Genomic DNA, 19,344 nt, shown 5'->3' with positions numbered 1-19,344 from the left:
ACAGTTTCTATTTCTTTTAATATTAGAAGTCAGTTATTCATTAATGAATACAAATGGTGACTGAAGTTATTTAGACAGGACATTAAACAATAAACTTCCAATAAATTATGAACAATGTGTGACTGAATGTGTTCAGTGAAAGACTTTGAAAATATCGCAGCATAAAACCAGTGTAAAAGTACTCAGACTACTTTTGGGGGTATTTATTTGATGATGCAACCAGAAAATGTGCAGGTTGTGAGTTTAACATTTTCAACACTGGAGAAGAAGTACATGTACACAGACTAGCTAATGACAAACATTTTTTTTAAATTAACCTTTATTTAAACAGGTTGTTCATTTTTCTGAGCTTATCTGGTGTCCAGTTTCGGTGGCAGTAGCATAAGCAGAGAAGACCCAGACCTTACTCTCCCGAGCCAGCTCCTCCATTATTTGGGGGACACTGAGGCATTCTCTGCTGAGTGCTGTGATCTCCCCAACATGTCCTGGGTGTGTCCTGTCTGTCCTGGTGGGACATGCCTGGAACATCTCACCCAGGAGGCGTTCAAGAGGCACCCTTGTCAGATGCCTGAACCTCCTCAACTGGCTCGTTTAGATGTAGAGGAGTAGCAGTTAACTCGGAATGAGACAGACAGCACCTACTGCTGGGGTGGGCCTACAGGAGGGAGAGCTCATGTCGTCTCTTCAGGACACATCACTGGACCCCAAGAAGCTCTCCCCGGAGCTCCCTTTGGCTGCTGGGGTCGGCATACGTTCAACTTTAAAATCACTCTTGGTTCTTGGCTAGCTTTGTGTTAGCATCCTTTGTGTACTGATGCTTGCAAGAAGCTAAAGTTGCTTTGGCAGAATTTTCTTTCTCATATATGCACACATAAGGAGAGAGATGTTTTATAAGCTTTAGTCATCACCGTGCACTTTTCCTGATTCACACAAAATACAGCAATCTGGCACCTTCCCACAGGGTCTTGCACGAGTATTAAACATGTTCATTTGTGCTTTGGACTGTCACCAGATTTCTTCTAGAAGTTTCTTGCCAGTCAGCAACTATCTTGGCAACACCACTTGAGTTTGTGTGTTGCATGCTAACATCCTTATATGTGTAATAATACTAAAGCTTCAGCTTATGCACACACAAAAAACAAATATGGCTCCTTCGTGCAGGGTTTTCTGGTATGTTCATTTATGCTTCCCAATTAAAAAAAAAAAAAAAGAAAAAAAAAAAGAAGAAAAAGCAAAGTTCTTGCTTCTCAGCCACTGCGGCCACATCCTCACCGTTTTTTAGGCAGTTATATAAACATACTGTGAGTGAGTCATAAGCTTAAATACAATAGTTGAAGGAACAAAAACTTAATGTTTAAAAATACCAGTCAAATCTGATTAAAGTAAATAAATAATAAGTATACAATGTAGTTTTAAGACTTCTCAATGTTTCGTAACATTAATGTTCTATGAACTCGTGAGTCCAGAAATCTGAATGTCATGAAAAGTATTTATTATTCGTGTATTATTATTTTACAATACAAGGTTGTTTTTTCCTGATACTTCATGCAAACCACATTTCTCCAGGCCTGTCCTAATCAGCTTACTCAGTATCACTAGATCCAATGCTGCTCCTCCAGCAGAGCACACAAAAGTAGGAGAGACCAGAGATGCCATGGCTTAGTTAGGAGACTGTTTGCTTCAAGGCCACTAGAGGGTGCTGCCATAAAACTACAATAAATGAATTGACCTTTTGACCTGCTCACACTCTTTTATGCAAAACCCTGTTGATGTTACACACACACACACACACACACACACACACAAAGAGATTCTAGGTCTGACCAACCGTGGGCAAAAAGATGACAGTCAATAAAATTCTAAAATTTTATTTATAAACACAATGAATAGTAGTTAAAAGTCCAGTGTCCCATTTAGGTACAAAGTAAAAACACACAGTCCAAGGCCAGAGCCAGCTATGCCACAAAGCCAGTTGCACTCCACACGTTGTTCACTTCAACAGGGGTAGCAATTGTCCTCTGAGACCCACCACCCTGTAAGTAGAAAGCCTGCACAGAGCGACAAAATAAGACAATTCACTATATAATTCACAGCCCATCCATCCCAAACATATCAGATCATTAGAGGTTTTGTCACATTACATACCTGCACTGAGAGACAAAATAACACAGCAGTGTTTGTAATGTGGGCTATAAGTAGACTAGCATATCAGTGCAATCAATTACACCTGCCTCCAATTAGTCCAGCCCTTTTACAGTCATTGACTGGGTGAGAAAACACGAGCAAATCAACCCAAGAGACAAGCAGGAAGACTCTCTGAAGGCTCCTGTGGCTGCACAGGCAGTCTTACAATTACGAGGTTGGAGAGTTGTTGTTTCAAAATGTTCACACTGATTTCACATGCTCATTAACTCACAACCAGCTGACCATATATATTTCTGCTGCTGAGCTGCTTTTTGATGGAGATTTTCTGAATTTATTTTGCTACCATAAGAGCAGACTCCATGCTGAAAGCATGTGCACTGTCACTTGCAATGAGTGGCACTAATGACGCTAAATTTAATTACAGGTCATGGACAGCCTTCATAAATGCTCATATTACTCACCCACACTGAATTCCAGCACAGGTTCATCTGGGTCCTGACTATTTCCTGCAAAGTAACACAAACGTCATCAGAACATTAAGTCAGAGAAACAACATTTGGAGCTTTTGTACATGATAAATTATACTGCAGTAGTAAAACAAAGTCAAGCAGCAGTACATTTATTAAAATCACCTTCAGCTGTAATATTTAAACTGATTTAGTGTCAATTTAGATTATGTTTAGATTAAAATGAAACTAGTACCCTTGTAATGTCTTTTTAAATTAGAGGTAAATATTTGTATATTTTTTACATAATATAATTATATTTACTGGATTTTCTCTCTATTGTAGTTTAGTATTATAGTTATTACTTGTTTTTTATTGACTTGTCTTGTTTTTACAATGATTTGCTCTGAATGCAGCCTTTAAAGAAAAGACTATCTGTTCAGTAACTATCCATCAGACTGGGTCCATGTTACCAGCCAAATGGGTAATAATTAAAGTAAGTTTTGAATTACGTATATTTGGGTGTTTAGGTGACACTTTTGCAAAAAAATATATATATATAATTAGGTTTAAAAGAACTAAACATGTATGTATTTAAAAACAATAAGTGTGTTAGAATTACTACAGCAACAGCTTGTAGCTCACTGTACTATTTTTGAGCACAACTTTGGTGCTTTTGCCTCATTTTTAAATCAGTGATCCCAGTAGCACAGTCTAAGCAGAGACCTCAGTGCTTGGCAAACAATCAATAGAATCAATATAATTATTAAAAAGAAACAAAATAAATGCCAACCATATAAAAAAAAACATAAACTTAAGGAAAAAACTAAACTTGATTTTGTGTCTTTAGGCTATTGTTAACAGCAAGCATGAGGTTAGTGCATATGTATTATTATTGGAAAGATTACTGCAAAGAAAAAAAGGTTGAACCAGGAGGGGGCGATATTGCTCTTCTTACCATGAGTTACATGCAGGCTATTACTTACCATGTCACTCACATTTATTTCACAAAACAGCTGAACCCACTTAATTCGATTTAATTGTATTTATGCAGAGCTGAATCACAACAACAGTCTCCTCGAGGTGGTATAGATTGTAAGGTAGAAAGTCTACAATTAAAAAGAAAAAACCTCAATACAGTGGGAAGGAACAACTCACTTTTAACAGGAAGCACCCTCTGGCAGAACCACGGTCAGGGAGGGGCGGCCCGCTGCGACCCTTTGGGGATGAGGAGACGAAAAAGGGGACAAAAGACACACTGTGGACGAGAGCCAGAGATGAACAAGAACTAATTATTGAATGCAGAGAGGTGTATAAACACATGGTGGGAATCCCCCAGCAGGGTAGTCCCAGGGTAACTAAGGGAGGATTCATGGTCACCTGATTCAGCCCTAGCTATATGCGTTGGCAAAAAGGTAACTTTGAAACTTAATCTTAAAAGTAGAGATAGTGTCCGTCTCCTGCATTCAAACTGGGAGCTGGTTCCACAGAAGGATGATCCCCTTCTACTTCTAAATATCCTAAAAACCACAAGGAAGCCCACAGTCTGAGAGCAAACTATCAAACTACGAGGTCTTTAAAATAAGATGATTATTCAAGACCTCATGTGTGATGGGAAGGATTCTGAATTTGATGCTGGACCCACAAATCATAAAAGAGAAACACTAACTCACACACACCAGAAAGTGCCAAGAATTATAATTATATGTAATTTAGTTTTGCGTTCCTTTATAATGCTTTCAACTATACAAATAAGACACTTCATGGGGGCGCCTGAGCCTTGTAGACACAACAAATACCGAACAAACCTCATGCGCCCTGTTGTTGACAAAACGATAAAAATGAATGTGTACTTCTGTCTTATTTAGGTCATTTTTGTAGTTTTTGTAGACAGACTACTGTAATTTCTCAATAAAATGTCGCTTATTATCGCTCACTCTCAAGAACAAAAACGTGAGTAATTTCCCAGTAGCTCACCATATTTGGGATCTTCTAACATCCACACTTCATGTTTAAACGGTGGTGCGGAGGCGGTGTACCGTCGCAGGCCGGATGTAGCATTCAGCGCGGTGTGCCTTTTTTTTCAGTTGCTAAGCAACAGATTTGTCCCGCCCCTTTCGTTATGACGAGCCGGGCCAGTCCTTTGACTGGTGACGTTTCTTTGTAACGTCACCTGACGTTACAAAGAAACCTTAAACCGACCTTATATATAGACCTGGCTGTTCAGTTGAAACGCATTCACACAGCGGGACAGCAGCGCTTTAAACGTTCAAACACGGAGTTTAACACAAAACAACATTTTAGACATAAAAAACAAAAAAGTGAAATGGCAAGCTCGAACTGTAACACAATGACAAATGATGAAACAGTTCAGACCAATGGGGATAATTCTACAGTACATGCTTTGGTATCCCTCTTGAATAACTTGTTCAGTAGTTTTTCGAACAAGCAGTGGGGAGAGCTTATCTCAGGCTATCCGGATTGCTTCACCGCTAAGCGGCTTGTAGGTTTTGTAGAGGACGTAATGGACCTGTGTGAACAGTCACTAGCAGTATCACCACTGAGGTCTTCCCAGAACTCCCCTGTACATGAAAACTGTTCTGTCCACACCACTACTGGCAAAACGGTTTTGTCACGTGTGAAATTTTTGGACGATTCTGCTGAGCAGGAGTTTGATACAGCACAGAATATAGATGCTAACAGCCAAGAAACAGCTAACACAGAAGAAAGCTGTCAAAATGCTGACCAACACAGTGCTGCAAAACCAGAAAACAATCCAATTCCAGATCCCCAGCAGCAGAAATCCTGTGTTGAACATGAAGCCAGCATCCCACCGTTAACAAACGTAAGTCAAACGGAGTCATATAAAAAGATACAGCATCACAGATCTTCTGTAGACTGTGAGCCACCTGAAAAAACAGACTTTGAAAGATGGTTAGAGACATTAATTCAGGCTGTGCTTTCAAAGCTTGGTAAACTTTTAAAGTGCCCTCATTCTCACCAAAAACGTTTGTTGGATCTACTCTTGGACAAATTCAAGGGGATGGATTTGCATTTAGACCGAAAAGTGCAGAATTATTTTGACTGCATTGCTAATGCGATTTTCACTGATATTTGTGACAAATTACATAAATTGTCACTAATATCATTGGAAATGGGGAGGAGTGGGGAGGAGGATTCAATGAATTTAATGGAACAACCAATATTTAATATCATAACTACTTCAGTATTCCAAGAACACCTGTTGGCAGTAACAGTTACTGATAGACTGGAATCATATGAAAAGAAAGAAAGATGCAGATTTTCAGTGGAAATCTTTGTGGAAGGACTGATTTCCCAGGTTTCAAAAAAATCAGGCACAGTCTTCAGCATTGAAAGTGCTGAAGCTATCTCCAACCGGCTTACCATGAAAATCTGGACTGAAATCAGGGCCGGATACGACAAAATCCCACCAGAGAAGTTCAAGAAACTCAGCGAGAGGGTTTTCAAATCCCTCTGTAAAAGATGGAAGCATGCAGCGGTTATGGTGACAATCTTGCAATTCAACTTCCAAGATCTTGATGAAGATATTGTTAAAACTTTCAAAAGAAAGATATTCCCAGAACCAAGTTGCATATCTAAGTGCTTCTCATCGGTGCGGGCATTTTTTGGGAGGTGTAAGGGAAGAAACAAAGTTTCCACTTTATAGTGACATCGTGATATCAACAGCAAAATATTTTCTAAAACTCACTGGACACTTTAAATGAGCTAGTTTTACATTTAGATCAGATCAAGTCATTTTTGAAATCCCCAGGAATGGTCGCGGCAGATGGCCACCCCGCCCTGAGCCTGGTTCTGTCGAAGGTTTCTTCCTCTTAAAAGGGAGTTTTTCCTTCCCACTGTCGCCTCGTGCTTGCTCAGAGGGGTTTGTTCTTTTGGGGTTTTCTTTTTAATACTGTAAGTTGTTACCTTACAGTGTGAAGCACCTTGAAAACACCATTGTTTCCTTTGGTGCTATACAGATTGAAGTGACTTGCACTGATAACATAACTAAGCTGGAACTTTAATTTAACATCAATAAAATTATAAAAATATTACATCTTGATTTCTGCTTGTTTTCATTGTCTGTGACTTAATGAATACAAATGTGTAATTTAACAGATTTTTTCTTTATGTTAGTCTGACCGGTGACTCCACGTTGGCCTTAGGTGTTGGCGCGGATACGCTGCAGCCCCTGAGCCATTAATGGCCCAGCACACTACAGTAAAAACAAAACAACAGCCATCTGTCCAACTAGGAAAGGAAAATAATAAACTGCCTCCTTGGAGGCAACCTGACCGACTGCAATCACTCTCAGGCAGATTGATGAAGATCTGCAAATAACTGTTGTCTAATTTATAAACGCAGACAGATTGCCAACACGTCTGTTCACAATAGAGGACTGTACTTACATGGTTGCAAACTGGTTGTTATCTTGCTTATATGAAAACATTGCTTTGGAGCAATGAAACTCAAACACATTCATTTTTAAAATGCTTCAAAATGAAATTTTGAAATATTTGGCTTTATGCTTTGAAAGTGCCGTTGTGAGTGGGAGTGTGAAATCCTTACTTGATGTGTTCCCTTTGCCTTTACTGTTTTCAGTTTTATCAGTTTTCAGTTTTATTTGTCATATGCAAGTTAGCACAGGGTCAACATTGCAATGAAATGTGTTTGACGAGCAGCAGTCACTCAGCAGCATGGTACAGTAGAAGAAAATATAATAAAATATAATAAAATAAAATAAAAAATAGAAAAATAGTAAAGAGCAAAATATTAGAAAGACGTGGTAAAAGAGAAAAGATGACTAAATATATATATATGTATCTATAAATATATGTACACTAGTGATTAAATAAGAAAATCTTGAAAAGAAATATGACGGGAGGTCAGATGGGATATTGCACAGGAATGAGCAGCAGAAAATTACAGTATTACTCAGACTTTTAATAGTCATATTGTCAGTTTTGGCCGACGGTCATGGGTCACTTCCACTAAAATAGCACGAGACTGGAGTAAAATGTACTTTATTAATGAGAACACATGGTGATACAGCAAAGAATCCAACCCTTCTGAAAAGCAAATGGCTTCCTGTTATACTCTACCTGATTCAGGTGAGCATCTGGAATAGACCAAGTCTGGGGGTCAGCAAACCAAAGGGAAACAAAACCCTCCCCATAAGAAAACCACTACAATATAACCAACACGTTCTCACTCCCAAAGCGTAACATTTTACGCTAGGTGACAAATCGTCACCATATTACGTTTTTGGCTACCCACCACGTTTCTAAATGACGACCTCGGAAAAAAGAGGAAATATGAGAACTGTCTGGACTGAATCTACACATGTTTGCCCTTTTTCTTCAAATCGCTTAGAAACACGCTATTTAACATCATTAAAGTCCTGGTTAAGGTCAGGAATAAGGTTATGGTCAGGGCTAGGGATAAGGTTAGGTTTAGGGCTGGAATACAGGGCTGGAACGTCTATTACCGCGGGAGCGTCATTGAACTGGATTCCAGCCATAGCCCGCCGCGTACCATAAGAACGCCGAAGGTCTCCTTTCACGTTCCTCAGGAACGCTGCGGGACGTGACAAAACGTCGACATGTTACGCCTCGGGAGTGAGAACGGGCTGATATAACACATCATAGACATATGAAGATTTGTAACAAGTCCTATAAATAACTCCATAACATATAAACGTCAGTCTCTTCTATATACATTAAAACAGCGGTCCCCAACCTTTTTTGCGCCACGGACCGGTTTATGCCCGACAATATTTTCACGGACCGGCCTTTAAGGTGTCACAGATAAATACAACAAAATAAAACTAGTACCGATACCGGAAAAAAAGAAGATTTATTCATAACACACGTGAAAGACCCAGGAAAACAGAGTTAACGATAAAAACGATAACAAAATAACGATAAAAAAATGATAAAAACTCTGAAAACCATACATTTCACACCCGAGCCTCATCTCTCGACCAAACGACGGTCCGTGGCCCGGCGGTTGGGGACCGCTGCATTAAAACACCTTAACCACAGTTAGGTTTCAGCCCTCGCTGACTCAGAACAAAGTAAGACAATCAGAGTTCGATTGGTTTTTGCTTGTGCAGGGGAAGCCTGGTCGGATTCTCAGAGTTGCAAGCTCTACACCCAAACTCAGACAACTCCAACTCCAGCCTCCACTCGCAGCCTTTTATTGAATGAAAACAGTTACACAACCGCCCATTGTAAACCCCATATGTTGTGTGGTAAAAGCTAAGGCACTGTGTGTGTGTGTGTGTGTGTGTGTGTGTGTGTGTGTGTGTGTGTGTGTGTGTGTGTGTAAACAGTTACACAACCGCCCATTGTAAACCCCATATGTTGTGTGGTAAAAGCTAAGGCACTGTGTGTGTGTGTGTGTGTGTGTGTGTGTGTGTGTGTGTGAGTGAGAGAGAGTGTATGTGTGTCTGTATACGTGACTTCCTGCTTACAAACGTTTTAACCGCATCTCTAGTCATAAAAGGGTCATCTCCCCTCAACCTCGTATATGGCTTAACCTCTAACAGTCCACCATTTACATGGTGAGCCCATAAAGGGCAGGAAGTGAACATTCCTTACCAAATAAGGAAACCAGAATCTTATATAGATTGTGCCTGCAGTTGAAAACTATAGCTAGTAACATCCCCAACATCCTACATGTGGGGGAGGAACAGAAAATATCTGAACATACAGTTCAAGACAAGGTCCAAGCACAATAATGACAACTTTTAACAAAATCACTCCAACACACACTCCCCTAGCCTGGCACATTGGTTTTCTCCAGGAGCTCATAAGCAGGTGATTGAGCTGCTTTTACTCTTTACAAAGTGAGTACTGTTAACACTTCTCTTTTTACATATACAACTAATTTAGGTTACAGACAAATGATTAAATGTGAACAGCTCTAACACGGGTTCTTTTCCTGACACAGGTAGGATGGCCAGTCCCCCTGTCTCTTCACCTTTAACGAGTCACTTAAATAACAACCCAAAAAGCCTAATAAAGAATCACAATCAACCAGTGTGTGTTTTTCTTCATTACGGTTTTTAAATACAAATCAGTCAGTCAATTAATAAAAATACAAGTAAGGGTAATGGAACCCCTGGTCTCCATTACACACATAAATACCATAAAGACACTAAGTCGTAGAGCTCTGAACTCCTTGCTTCTATGATATTTACACTTCTTCTTGGCCTTCTCCTTCACTCTGAGTCACTCCAGGATAAACGCATCAGCTCAGACATACAATAATTAAAATATGTGTAGGTGACCGTTTGGCAGAAGACGATGTCGAGGCGGTACTGCAGTGACACGTCCGTGGCTATCGTCGGGGCGGTGTCCTGCATCAGAAGGAAGTCAATAGACTTCTTGGCTTTGTTGCTCATCATGGCGCTGTAGTCCGTGGGCGTGGCCTGCAAAAAGTGTAAATAAACCATCAGAGACCAAACACAAATATGCCTTCCAACCACTAGTTTAGACAACATCTTGCAAAGAGTGTGTATTTCAGAGTGCAGTTGTTTTTAAATTTGACAGAAACAGAAATAAAGACGGAAGAGAAGGACAACAGGGAAAGCAGAAGCACCGACACACTGAAATCTTTTAGGGTCAAGCTCCAGAACTAGCCACAAATCCTGCTGGAAAGAACCTAAAAATACTTAAAAATACTTGCAGAGATCGAATGGAGCCGTTAACGCAAAAGCCTGGTGTCAGGCATGTTCTTTAATAAATAAGAAACGAGCTGATATGTTACAGACCCCAGTCTTTACGTAAAGAAAAAGCTGACATTTAGAGCGGTCTCGCAGCAGATTTTAAAACAGTGACACTGATTTGTGGGGTTTTTGGGCACAAATTTGAACCTTTTTGTTTTATCCATGTCCTTGAACACAGCTCGTGACTTGGGCGCTTTCATATGTACACAGCAAAATCGCCAGTGTTAAATTGACACTGTGAGTGTTAAATTTAACACTAGAAAAGTGTCTATATGTGTCCACTCTTTTGAGTGTTAAATTAACACTTTTCAAAGTGTTATACTTTTAACAACGAGCTAGTGTTATTTTAACACTGCACAGAGTTAAAAATTAACACTGAGTAACACTGACCAGTGTCAAAAATATTCTACACTGGTGTTAAGTGTTAAAAATTAACACCGAATAGTGTTGGTGGTACTTTACACTAGCCCTGGTGTTAAAAAATTCAACTCTGAATAGTGTTAATTTTCTAACACTAACACTAGTGTCAGTCAAATCATTAATACCACCAGATTACAATAAACTCCCATTAATCTCTGATATCTCTACTGCTACAATTAACCCCCAACATCCACCCATTACAAAGAAATACAAGACATTAACGTTCCAAAATACTTTGTATTCAGATACACCACAAGTAAACAAGTCATACAAAATTACAGTATGGGACAATGTACATTTTGTCATCAGTGCCATTTGAAAATTGCCTATCATAAGGTCTATAGTACACCAGATCATCTACAGAGATCAGTGCAAAGACATCTAATCCATCCTCAATAACAAATGCATTTAAGTGATCATTGAAATATACTGTTGAGACCTTACAAGTTAGAAGATAAGTATTGAAATCGCTAACAATTATACTGACAATCTTACTGAACAAAGGCATCTCATTTTCAACACCAGAACAAACATACATCCCAACTTGATATTCTGTACCATAACTTTTGACCCAGGAAGTTGTAGAAACAATAGAAGAAACATCAAACATTTTATTCAGTGCTTCACTGCCTTTTAAGCTGCTGGCCAAGACTTCATTAATGGGGCCGAACTGTAATCTTTTAAAATAAAAATTTTCAAAATGAAAGGCTAATTGATTCTGATGTTTTTTTACTAGTGTTTTTGTGATATTTTTAAAGTTCTTTACAGATCTTTTGAAGAACTTGTGCTTTGCTTCAAATCTCATGCACCACATATGTATGAGTGGCCCAATTTTTCTAATGCAGCGTGGGTAATGGATCATTAGGTGGTGCTTTGGAATCAAATTCCGTTCTGGAAAGAGAGATTTGAAAGCCTTGTGATGATCGGCAATCAGATGTTTCAAATAGCAAGTCATGCCATGAGTTATAATGGATGAAAAAACAATGTTCACAATTTGAACTAACAAAAGTAGCAAGTTCCAATGTCCATCATTTCTGCAAACGATATCTCCAAAAATCAATGGGCTATTCCGCAAAAGACACCATGACTGCACAGCATTAAGCCCAAGATCTTTGCTGTTGTCATCCAGTTTTAGCCCACCTGGCCTGTTCCTTCTCTGTGCATATCCGTAGTTAAAGCTTATAATTCTCTGTGACAATGAATTCAAGGATATCAAAGAGGTCTTAATCAAGTACTGAAACACAAGCTTTAACTCATACTGCACCACTCCCTCTAGTAGATCATGCATTATGTCTACAGCATAGTTGTCTGAAATATGGAACAGCCGAAGTGAATTGAGTAAACAATTTCTTTTTACACCAAATGTTGAGGCCAAAGCAGGATTTTGTTGAATGGCACCACAGTGTTTGTAATGAAGTTCTTTGGAACGCAGTGTTAAGCCTACATGATCTTCACTAAAAACTGACTGCAACTCTGTCTTATCAGTTAAACAAAATCTACAACAATAGTTTGCACTAAATGATTCAACAAAACCAAAAATGCTATGTAAAGCCAAGTTGTCACCTGTAATCTGAAAAAGCGAACCTCTCACAGGTGTGGCTGAAAAGGGCACTTGCATTCCTTCAGTTTCTAAAATCTTTAGATCATCAACAAGTGGCTTTAGGATAGGATCAAACCCATATTTTTTTAAGTCTTCTGAATGAAAAAGGGCTACAAGATGAATGTTCATCAACACAGAATTTAACTCTGGTGGCAAATTTCTCAAAACAAAATAAATACAACCAAGTTTGTGCACCCCCTTTTTTGAGCCTAAAGGATTAGCAGTTTCAAAATCGTCATAGTAGAGCTGGATCTGGAGAGCATGTTCTTGTTGTGAGAATAAACTGTGATTTTTGAAGTAGGAGCCGTCATTTAAATCTCTGTACAATCCCTCCATGTTTAGTTTTTTTTTCTGGAAACTGCTACAAAGTTCACTGTTTCGAAACATAGATGAAAGGGATCCCATGATAGGAACGTACATGAATTTATCATTGACAGGAACTTGCCTGTATGTCCCTGTTGTTCTATCTTTGCGTACATCAAAACGCACACCAAGAACATGCTCTATGGGTTCAACTATTTTCCATTTTTGCTCAAAATATCTTATCCTTTTAGATTCTGTGTTAAGACATGAAAATGGATTTTCAAGCTGATCAAAGCAATCCTCAACTTTTTCTAAGGTTTCTCTTGATGTATCAGTTGACAAACAGTCGACAACAGATTGTTTTGCATGTGCATGGATGTCATTAACCAGTTCCTCCAATGAACCAACTAAACACTGTACAGTACTTTCAGGAACTCCTGATGATTGTACTTGAGCAATAACAGAGCTGCACATGTTCAGTATTTGCCTTTTTTCAACTGGAACCGGTGTAGTTATTGTCATGGGATGAGCCACATTTACAGGCTGTGAAACAGAGGTTCCATCGTTAGGTACAGGCTCAAAATTGTTGATGACCTCAGAGTGAACGCAGTCTCCATGTGCTCGGAATAAGTGCCGCTTGTAACCAGAGTACGTGTGAAAGATAAATGAACATCCAGGCTCTCCACAGGTCAAACGTAAAAACTTTCCTGGGTACAAACCATGCTGGAACTTCAAATGTCTAAATAACACTGAGCAACTTGTGTGGTGTATCTTGCAAATGTAACAGATGAACATTTCCAGTCAAAGTGCTGAATAGTGGATATCTTTAAACCGTACAGTGAAGACTTCCTCTTGTTTCATTGACCCGAGGACTGTCCTTCACGCTGCCAACATCAATGCCATACACTTGATGGTCTGGATGAATGTGTAGAAGTTGTCCAATGCCTTATCAAAGGACACGGCAAATTAAAAAATGTGCCTTGAAAAGTTTTGCCTTGTCAAAACCTGCATCTCCCATCTGTGTCACACAGGGAATGACCTTTTGATCTAGGACAATGTAGAAACTTTGGGTAGAAACTTTGGATGATGTTCTTTCTTTCTCCAACCCACAGGACGAATGGCTGAGTGGGGCCAGCCTTAAGAAAAGCCTCTGTGCTACCTCCCACCTGAGGGAGAGAAAGAAACCAAGTGATTCACATTAAACAAAATTGATAATCTGATGTTGAGGCATTGCTGTTTGAAATTATGACAATATTAAAATGTTTCACTCCGCGCGCACAATTATTTTTGTTTCAATGTGTACATTTAGTTTTAATAGAAACAATGACATGTCAGTCCTGCAACACCAAGCTTGTCTGGGATAGATACATCTGCTGCAGGTTGGATCACCTTGCCATCTTAAAATATCAGCCGTTGATAATTTGCATCTGTTCTCATCAAAAGAGAAATATACAATTCTAAAAAGCATACCTTGATGAATTTCATTAGGTGGTGAGCAGCATCTGATGTGCTAATCTTTGAAGACGTCCTTCCCTTAGATGATGGAGTGAAGTGAAGCAGCAAAAGAGGGCAGCCGCCTCGCAGTCCCAAACTACAGAATAGAAATTAAGATCATCACAATTACTGTCATTTAAAGGACCACAGCAGTCATTTTTCCACGTTATGTAATACCATGATGACATTTTAGACACCTGATAATTTTTCTAATAAGGCAGTTTTCCAGCGCCTTGGTATAAAAATTCATTTCTAGAGACTTAAAATCTTCTGGCCACCAAGTGAAGTAGATATCGAGTCATAACAATAGTAAGATTATGTAACTTTTTTTGTGTTCAAACTACATTAAATGTCATTTCAGGTTTAACATGTTTGTAAGCTTGTTTTCATACCATACAGAAATGAGTGATATATTGTGTTGTGGGAATTAAGCAAATGCTGTAAAGGCATGCAAAATCTACCATTTCCAACTTACACTTACCAGCCTCGTTAGAGTAACGCTGTGCAGAAATGAGCAGCTCATCCAATTCTGTACTCTGGGACAGATTTTTGCAATCTTTGATGATCCTTGGCTTGAAGAATGTTGGCCACTTTGCAAGGAACTTACCAGACACTTCCTCCCCAAAAAACAGCATTGTGAAGTCTTGGTCAATCTTAAACACAAAGTGTAACAACAGAAACAACACATTAACAAGAAAACAAACAAAGGAACCACAAAGCAGTCATTAAATTATTTTATGCCTTACCAAGCCAGGTGTATCCAGAAATCTTGGGAAAAGGTTCAGGACAGTAGAAGCTATGGCAGGTTCTTGAACCACTTTTTGCCTATGTTGAAATGTCACCTTCATGTTGTCTTTGACATGTTTCATGTCAGTTGAGTGCCTCTTCCTTGCATTTATCACCTGACAACGGCCTCACATTTGAACACAAGTTGCGAAGAGTCTTGGGGCTGTCTTGAAAAGCTGACTTTGATTAGTTCATCTCTTCTCGGGAACCAGCATATCACCACCTGCCAAGAGTAAAATAAGGTCCAGCATATAACACCATTTCTTTGCAAAATATCTAGCATGTCTAGTCCCTTTAGACTGAGTTAAAATTAATTTTGTTAAGAAAAACATCCTTGATCCATTTTTTAAGTAGTACAAGCTGTGTAACATGACTGCAATACAGTATTCTCTCAACTATCACAGGGGTTAGTAGGAACCATATTTCTATTTTATTATTTTTTATATATTTTAAGCGATAAAAACCCTCCCCACAAATATTCCTGACAATGTAGCGTTTGGTTTGTTCGTTTTTAAATTTCAAATATTGTATAACAAGACAAAACTGCAAATATGAACGCATCCCCCCCTCTCCCTCTTAACTAACCGATGCCTTTAATTGAACTACCAAATTAACACAATGGTCCTCTCTTTCTGGTCAGACACTTTGCAGCACTTCTGCTGTAATTTTATTCATATTTAACAAAATAAAAATGCAGAAATAAGTGTACACATTAGTTTTTGACTCTCACTGAACTAACAAAGCCAATCCCTCCACATGTTTGTACTCTCTTGTTACCTCGGCCAGGTCCGCGGCTCTGAACCGTGGTAATGACACCTCTGGCCAATACGCTGGGTTGTCGGGCTTGTAGCTTTACTGTCAGCGAACACAGTGTACAGTCGAATCTTAACAGCTTTCTTACAACCAGGCACTCATTTTGGCGGCAGTGGTTATTATTATATTTACATGCTCTCTTCTTCCATTTCTCATCGGTAACAGCTCTTACTTTCTCCCTCTCTCGCGCTCAAACACACAACGGGAGGGGCAGTTCCACACGTTCTCCCCGCAGCACGGACTACACTACCCATGAGGGCCGGTAACACTCTGCCCTCATTGCCTTTATATTAAATCATTTTTGGCTAATGACAAAAAAAAAGTCACTTTAAGGGCCAAATTGCATTATACTTCTTCACCTCACCTGACGTGGGTCGCAAGTGGCCTTTGGCCCACGAGTGGCCTCTGGGCCGCGAGTTTGAGACCACTGACCCTAAGGCTTTGGCAGTTTAATTCGGAAATAAATAAAAGGCATTTAATAAAAACTGTGAAATATATTAACATGTAATATTCATTACAGTCTGCCAATAGCCAGATTATGCTAAATGAATATTAGGAAAGAAACTGGTACTTTGCCGAGTTCTAGCTAGCAGTAGCCCAGCTTAACAAAAACAGTTAAAATTCAAATATGACACTTAAAGATGATGTATTTTGATATAAATACTATTTCTTTTACTAGTTATCATGTTACTTGTTCTAACATCAATCTAAAACTTAATATTTAACCGAATAAAACTTACCGCATCAGCAAGAAAAAATGGCGACCGAAGATTCTGGATTGCGAAGCTCCACAGGAAATGAAGGTGTGGTCTAATTTAACACCCACAGTGTTAAAATGCAGTAACGACTAAAATCTACACTTACACTTTTCAGGAATCAACTCCCGATGTGTTATTTTAACTCGATTAAGTGTTGAACTAACTCGGAACTCTGTTGAAATCTACTAACACTGAAAAATCAACACTGGCATTTTTGCTGTGTACCGATTCATTTAGGTTTGTGCACTGAGGCCAGATTTAGGTATTAAAAACGAGTCAGTCATAACACTTCTTACATTAGTTAAAAAGCTGAGCTTACACTAAACCAACATTTAAATTTCCCCTTGTGGGACTAATAAAGGTATATCATATCATATCATATCATATCATATCATATCATTACTAAAGTATTGCTGCAACATTGTAAAGACAAAGATGACACACAGACCAGACATAAAACACTGAACACTTTTTAAAGACGAGTCATTTAAGAGTATTTTCTCATAGAATAAAGTCGGCTGATATGGTGAAGGAAAAATCTGCTCACGAATCCTCCAACTTCTTAAAAGTAAGGAGTGACCTGAGCTGGAAATCAACATGAGAGGGATGACTCAAGAAGAAGAAGAAGCAACAAGAAAAGAAAAACAGAGTTCAGAGTGTAGTTAAGATATCAAGCTGTATCCACAATGTGTGCCAAGAAACTAAGCTTGTCTGTTGTCATGCTAAAGAAATAAAAAATCTGGAATCAGAAAACAGCCAATAACTGCTGATCAACTCACCCACTCCTCTTCGTGCCAGTCCACGTGCAGTGACGACTGGCTGTTGTGACCGCTGTACTTTGCTCTCAGCGTATCCTGGTCATTGCGGAGCACTACTTGTTCAGACTCAGCGGAAGGAGAAGCTTTGGTTGCGATGTACTCGTACTGCGTTCAGGGCCTAAATAGCTGAAGCTAGCAGCTTGCAGCCGCACACTGCCACCAGCTGACGGGTCTGAAAGGAAGAGGGTATGAATGAAATATGAAGCGTCCCCACGTAACGTCAAACACTTTTAGTACCTTGTCAACCAGACTGGCGAGCGTCCACTCCAGTCCGCTGGCCGATTGGTCTTTGGCAGCTTGAGACAGCCTCTCTGCGTAATAGCTGACCTGAGTCTTCAGCGTGTTGACGTAGGCGATGATCTCTTTGGCTCGGACAGTGTCCTGGGGTATGTGGATGATGACTGAGCTGGAGAGGGCACTACTGCAGGGAACAAAGACACACCGACACATCTGTATCCGAGCTGGGACTGAGGACACTCACCAGCCACTTTATTAGGTACATGTGTTCAAAAGCTTGTGGCAGCAATTTAGTGCATTTAGTCAAATAAAGACAATAGAGTGGCCTGCAGGTGTATATTTTTGTAATGTTTCTGTCTTATGCCTGAAATATGCTTCAGCAGGAAATATACGCTGTAACTGGAAACAACAGCATGATGGACCGGTTTAGTGTTAAGAGGTGTTACATCTGAAGTTAGAACGTAAATTTCCTGCAGAAATCTAAATCAAGCTTCAGAGGTACTGTTCCAAAAATATAGGGAGGGACGTTACCCACCAGATGTAAAAACAAACACTGTCTGCATGCACATGCCTGCTCTCAATGAGCCTAATCGTGGCTGCAAGTCACCGGGCCGTTTAACCTGCAGTTAATTGCAAAGGTAAGAAGTACATGGAAATACTGTTAAATGCTGTTGCTGAGGACGTGAATTTAAATTGTTACTCAATGCTGATACTTTATGTAGCTTTCTTACAGTATTTTCCAGATTCCGGTAATAAACAGAGTCAGATTTAGGGAGACTAGTCTTCTTCTTCTGGCATTTAAGGCTGAACGGGGAGTTGTGGTATAAAAACGTATAGTTTTGTAAAGTTGGCACAGTTGCTCAAATTAGCCAAGCATGATCGACCTTTTTAATCCCCAACCTGCTGGCAGAAATGTCCACCTATTAAAAAACACATATCTCTCTTCAGAACTATGACGCCTAAATAAAAAAACCTTAGTTTATATGGTGAAAAATTATTTGAGAGAATCTTGAAGAGCTGCTGCTCCTCCACATCGAAAGGAGCCAGATGAGGTGGTTCGGGCAACTGACAAGGATGCCCCCTGGATACCTCCTGGGCGAGGTTTTCCGGGCAGACCCAGGACACGCTGGAGAGATTATATCTCTCGGCTGGCCTGGGAACGCCTTGGTGTTCCCCCGGATAAGCTGGAGGAGGTGGCTGGGGAGAGAGGTCTGGGCTTCTCTGCTTGGGCTGCTGCCCCCGCGACCCGGCTCCGGATAAAGTGGAAGAAAATGGATGGATGGATGAATGAATCTTGAAAATGAACAAGTCTTCCAGTACAGAGTAAAATGTGAGAGTGAAAATATTGCGTGTACTTAAAACCCCTGGAGGGTCTTGGGTCGATTTGTGGCTATTTTCAAATTTTGATTACATGCCATTTGCACAGTGTTGAATGGACTATAGCCAAATTCTCCAAAAAAAAAGTTTGATATGATTTTATTTCAAAATTCAAGTCTGACTTCCTTCAATTAGCTTCAGTGGCTAAGCTACAGACAAACTTACACTATTGTGCTTAGTGGTCGATTTGTGCCCCATTGAAACCCATTATAAACGCTATTTTTCACTGCAAATTAATTATGGTCAAAGGGATCGTTGATGTTTAGCGTTCATTTTCATTTTGCAGGACGGGCCTTAGAGTTGTAATTTTTTTATTTGTCCACCGGGTGGCGCCCTTGCTCCACATTTGACCCCGGGCTGGAAAACAGCGGGCTGCTTAGATAGACCTGCGGGA

The 19,344-nt window shown here is 39.7% G+C and overlaps 1 protein-coding gene across 4 annotated transcripts; it reads right to left on the bottom strand.

Moving 5' to 3' along the window:
- Positions 1–1,852: 1,852 nt before the first annotated feature.
- Positions 1,853–19,188, bottom strand: LOC143412668 (inositol polyphosphate-4-phosphatase type I A-like). 4 transcript variants are annotated; one of them, XR_013093190.1, is made up of 9 exons: positions 18,663–19,188; positions 18,305–18,493; positions 18,109–18,193; positions 17,574–17,757; positions 17,298–17,508; positions 4,569–10,047; positions 3,750–3,849; positions 2,607–2,651; positions 1,853–2,048 (listed from the first exon to the last, which is right to left on the bottom strand). XR_013093190.1 is itself a non-coding variant. In XM_076874109.1 (7 exons), exons 2-3 carry the CDS (start codon positions 17,784–17,786, stop codon positions 17,455–17,457), a joined length of 267 nt encoding a protein of 88 aa, XP_076730224.1. In that variant the 5' UTR covers positions 17,787–18,493; positions 18,663–19,180; the 3' UTR covers positions 1,853–2,048; positions 2,607–2,651; positions 3,750–3,849; positions 4,569–10,047; positions 17,298–17,454. The 4 variants fall into 4 exon arrangements, 1 of the variants encoding a protein (XP_076730224.1); XR_013093189.1 differs by having other exon boundaries at positions 17,574–18,193; XM_076874109.1 differs by having other exon boundaries at positions 17,574–18,493; positions 18,663–19,180.
- Between the last annotated feature and the right edge of the window lie 156 nt (positions 19,189–19,344).

This window comes from Maylandia zebra, linkage group LG15 (genome assembly GCF_041146795.1).
Source record: "Maylandia zebra isolate NMK-2024a linkage group LG15, Mzebra_GT3a, whole genome shotgun sequence".
In the NCBI taxonomy this organism is placed as follows: domain Eukaryota; kingdom Metazoa; phylum Chordata; class Actinopteri; order Cichliformes; family Cichlidae; genus Maylandia; species Maylandia zebra.
Note: the sequence above shows the minus strand (reverse complement) of the source record. Positions and strands in the feature narration are given on the sequence as shown.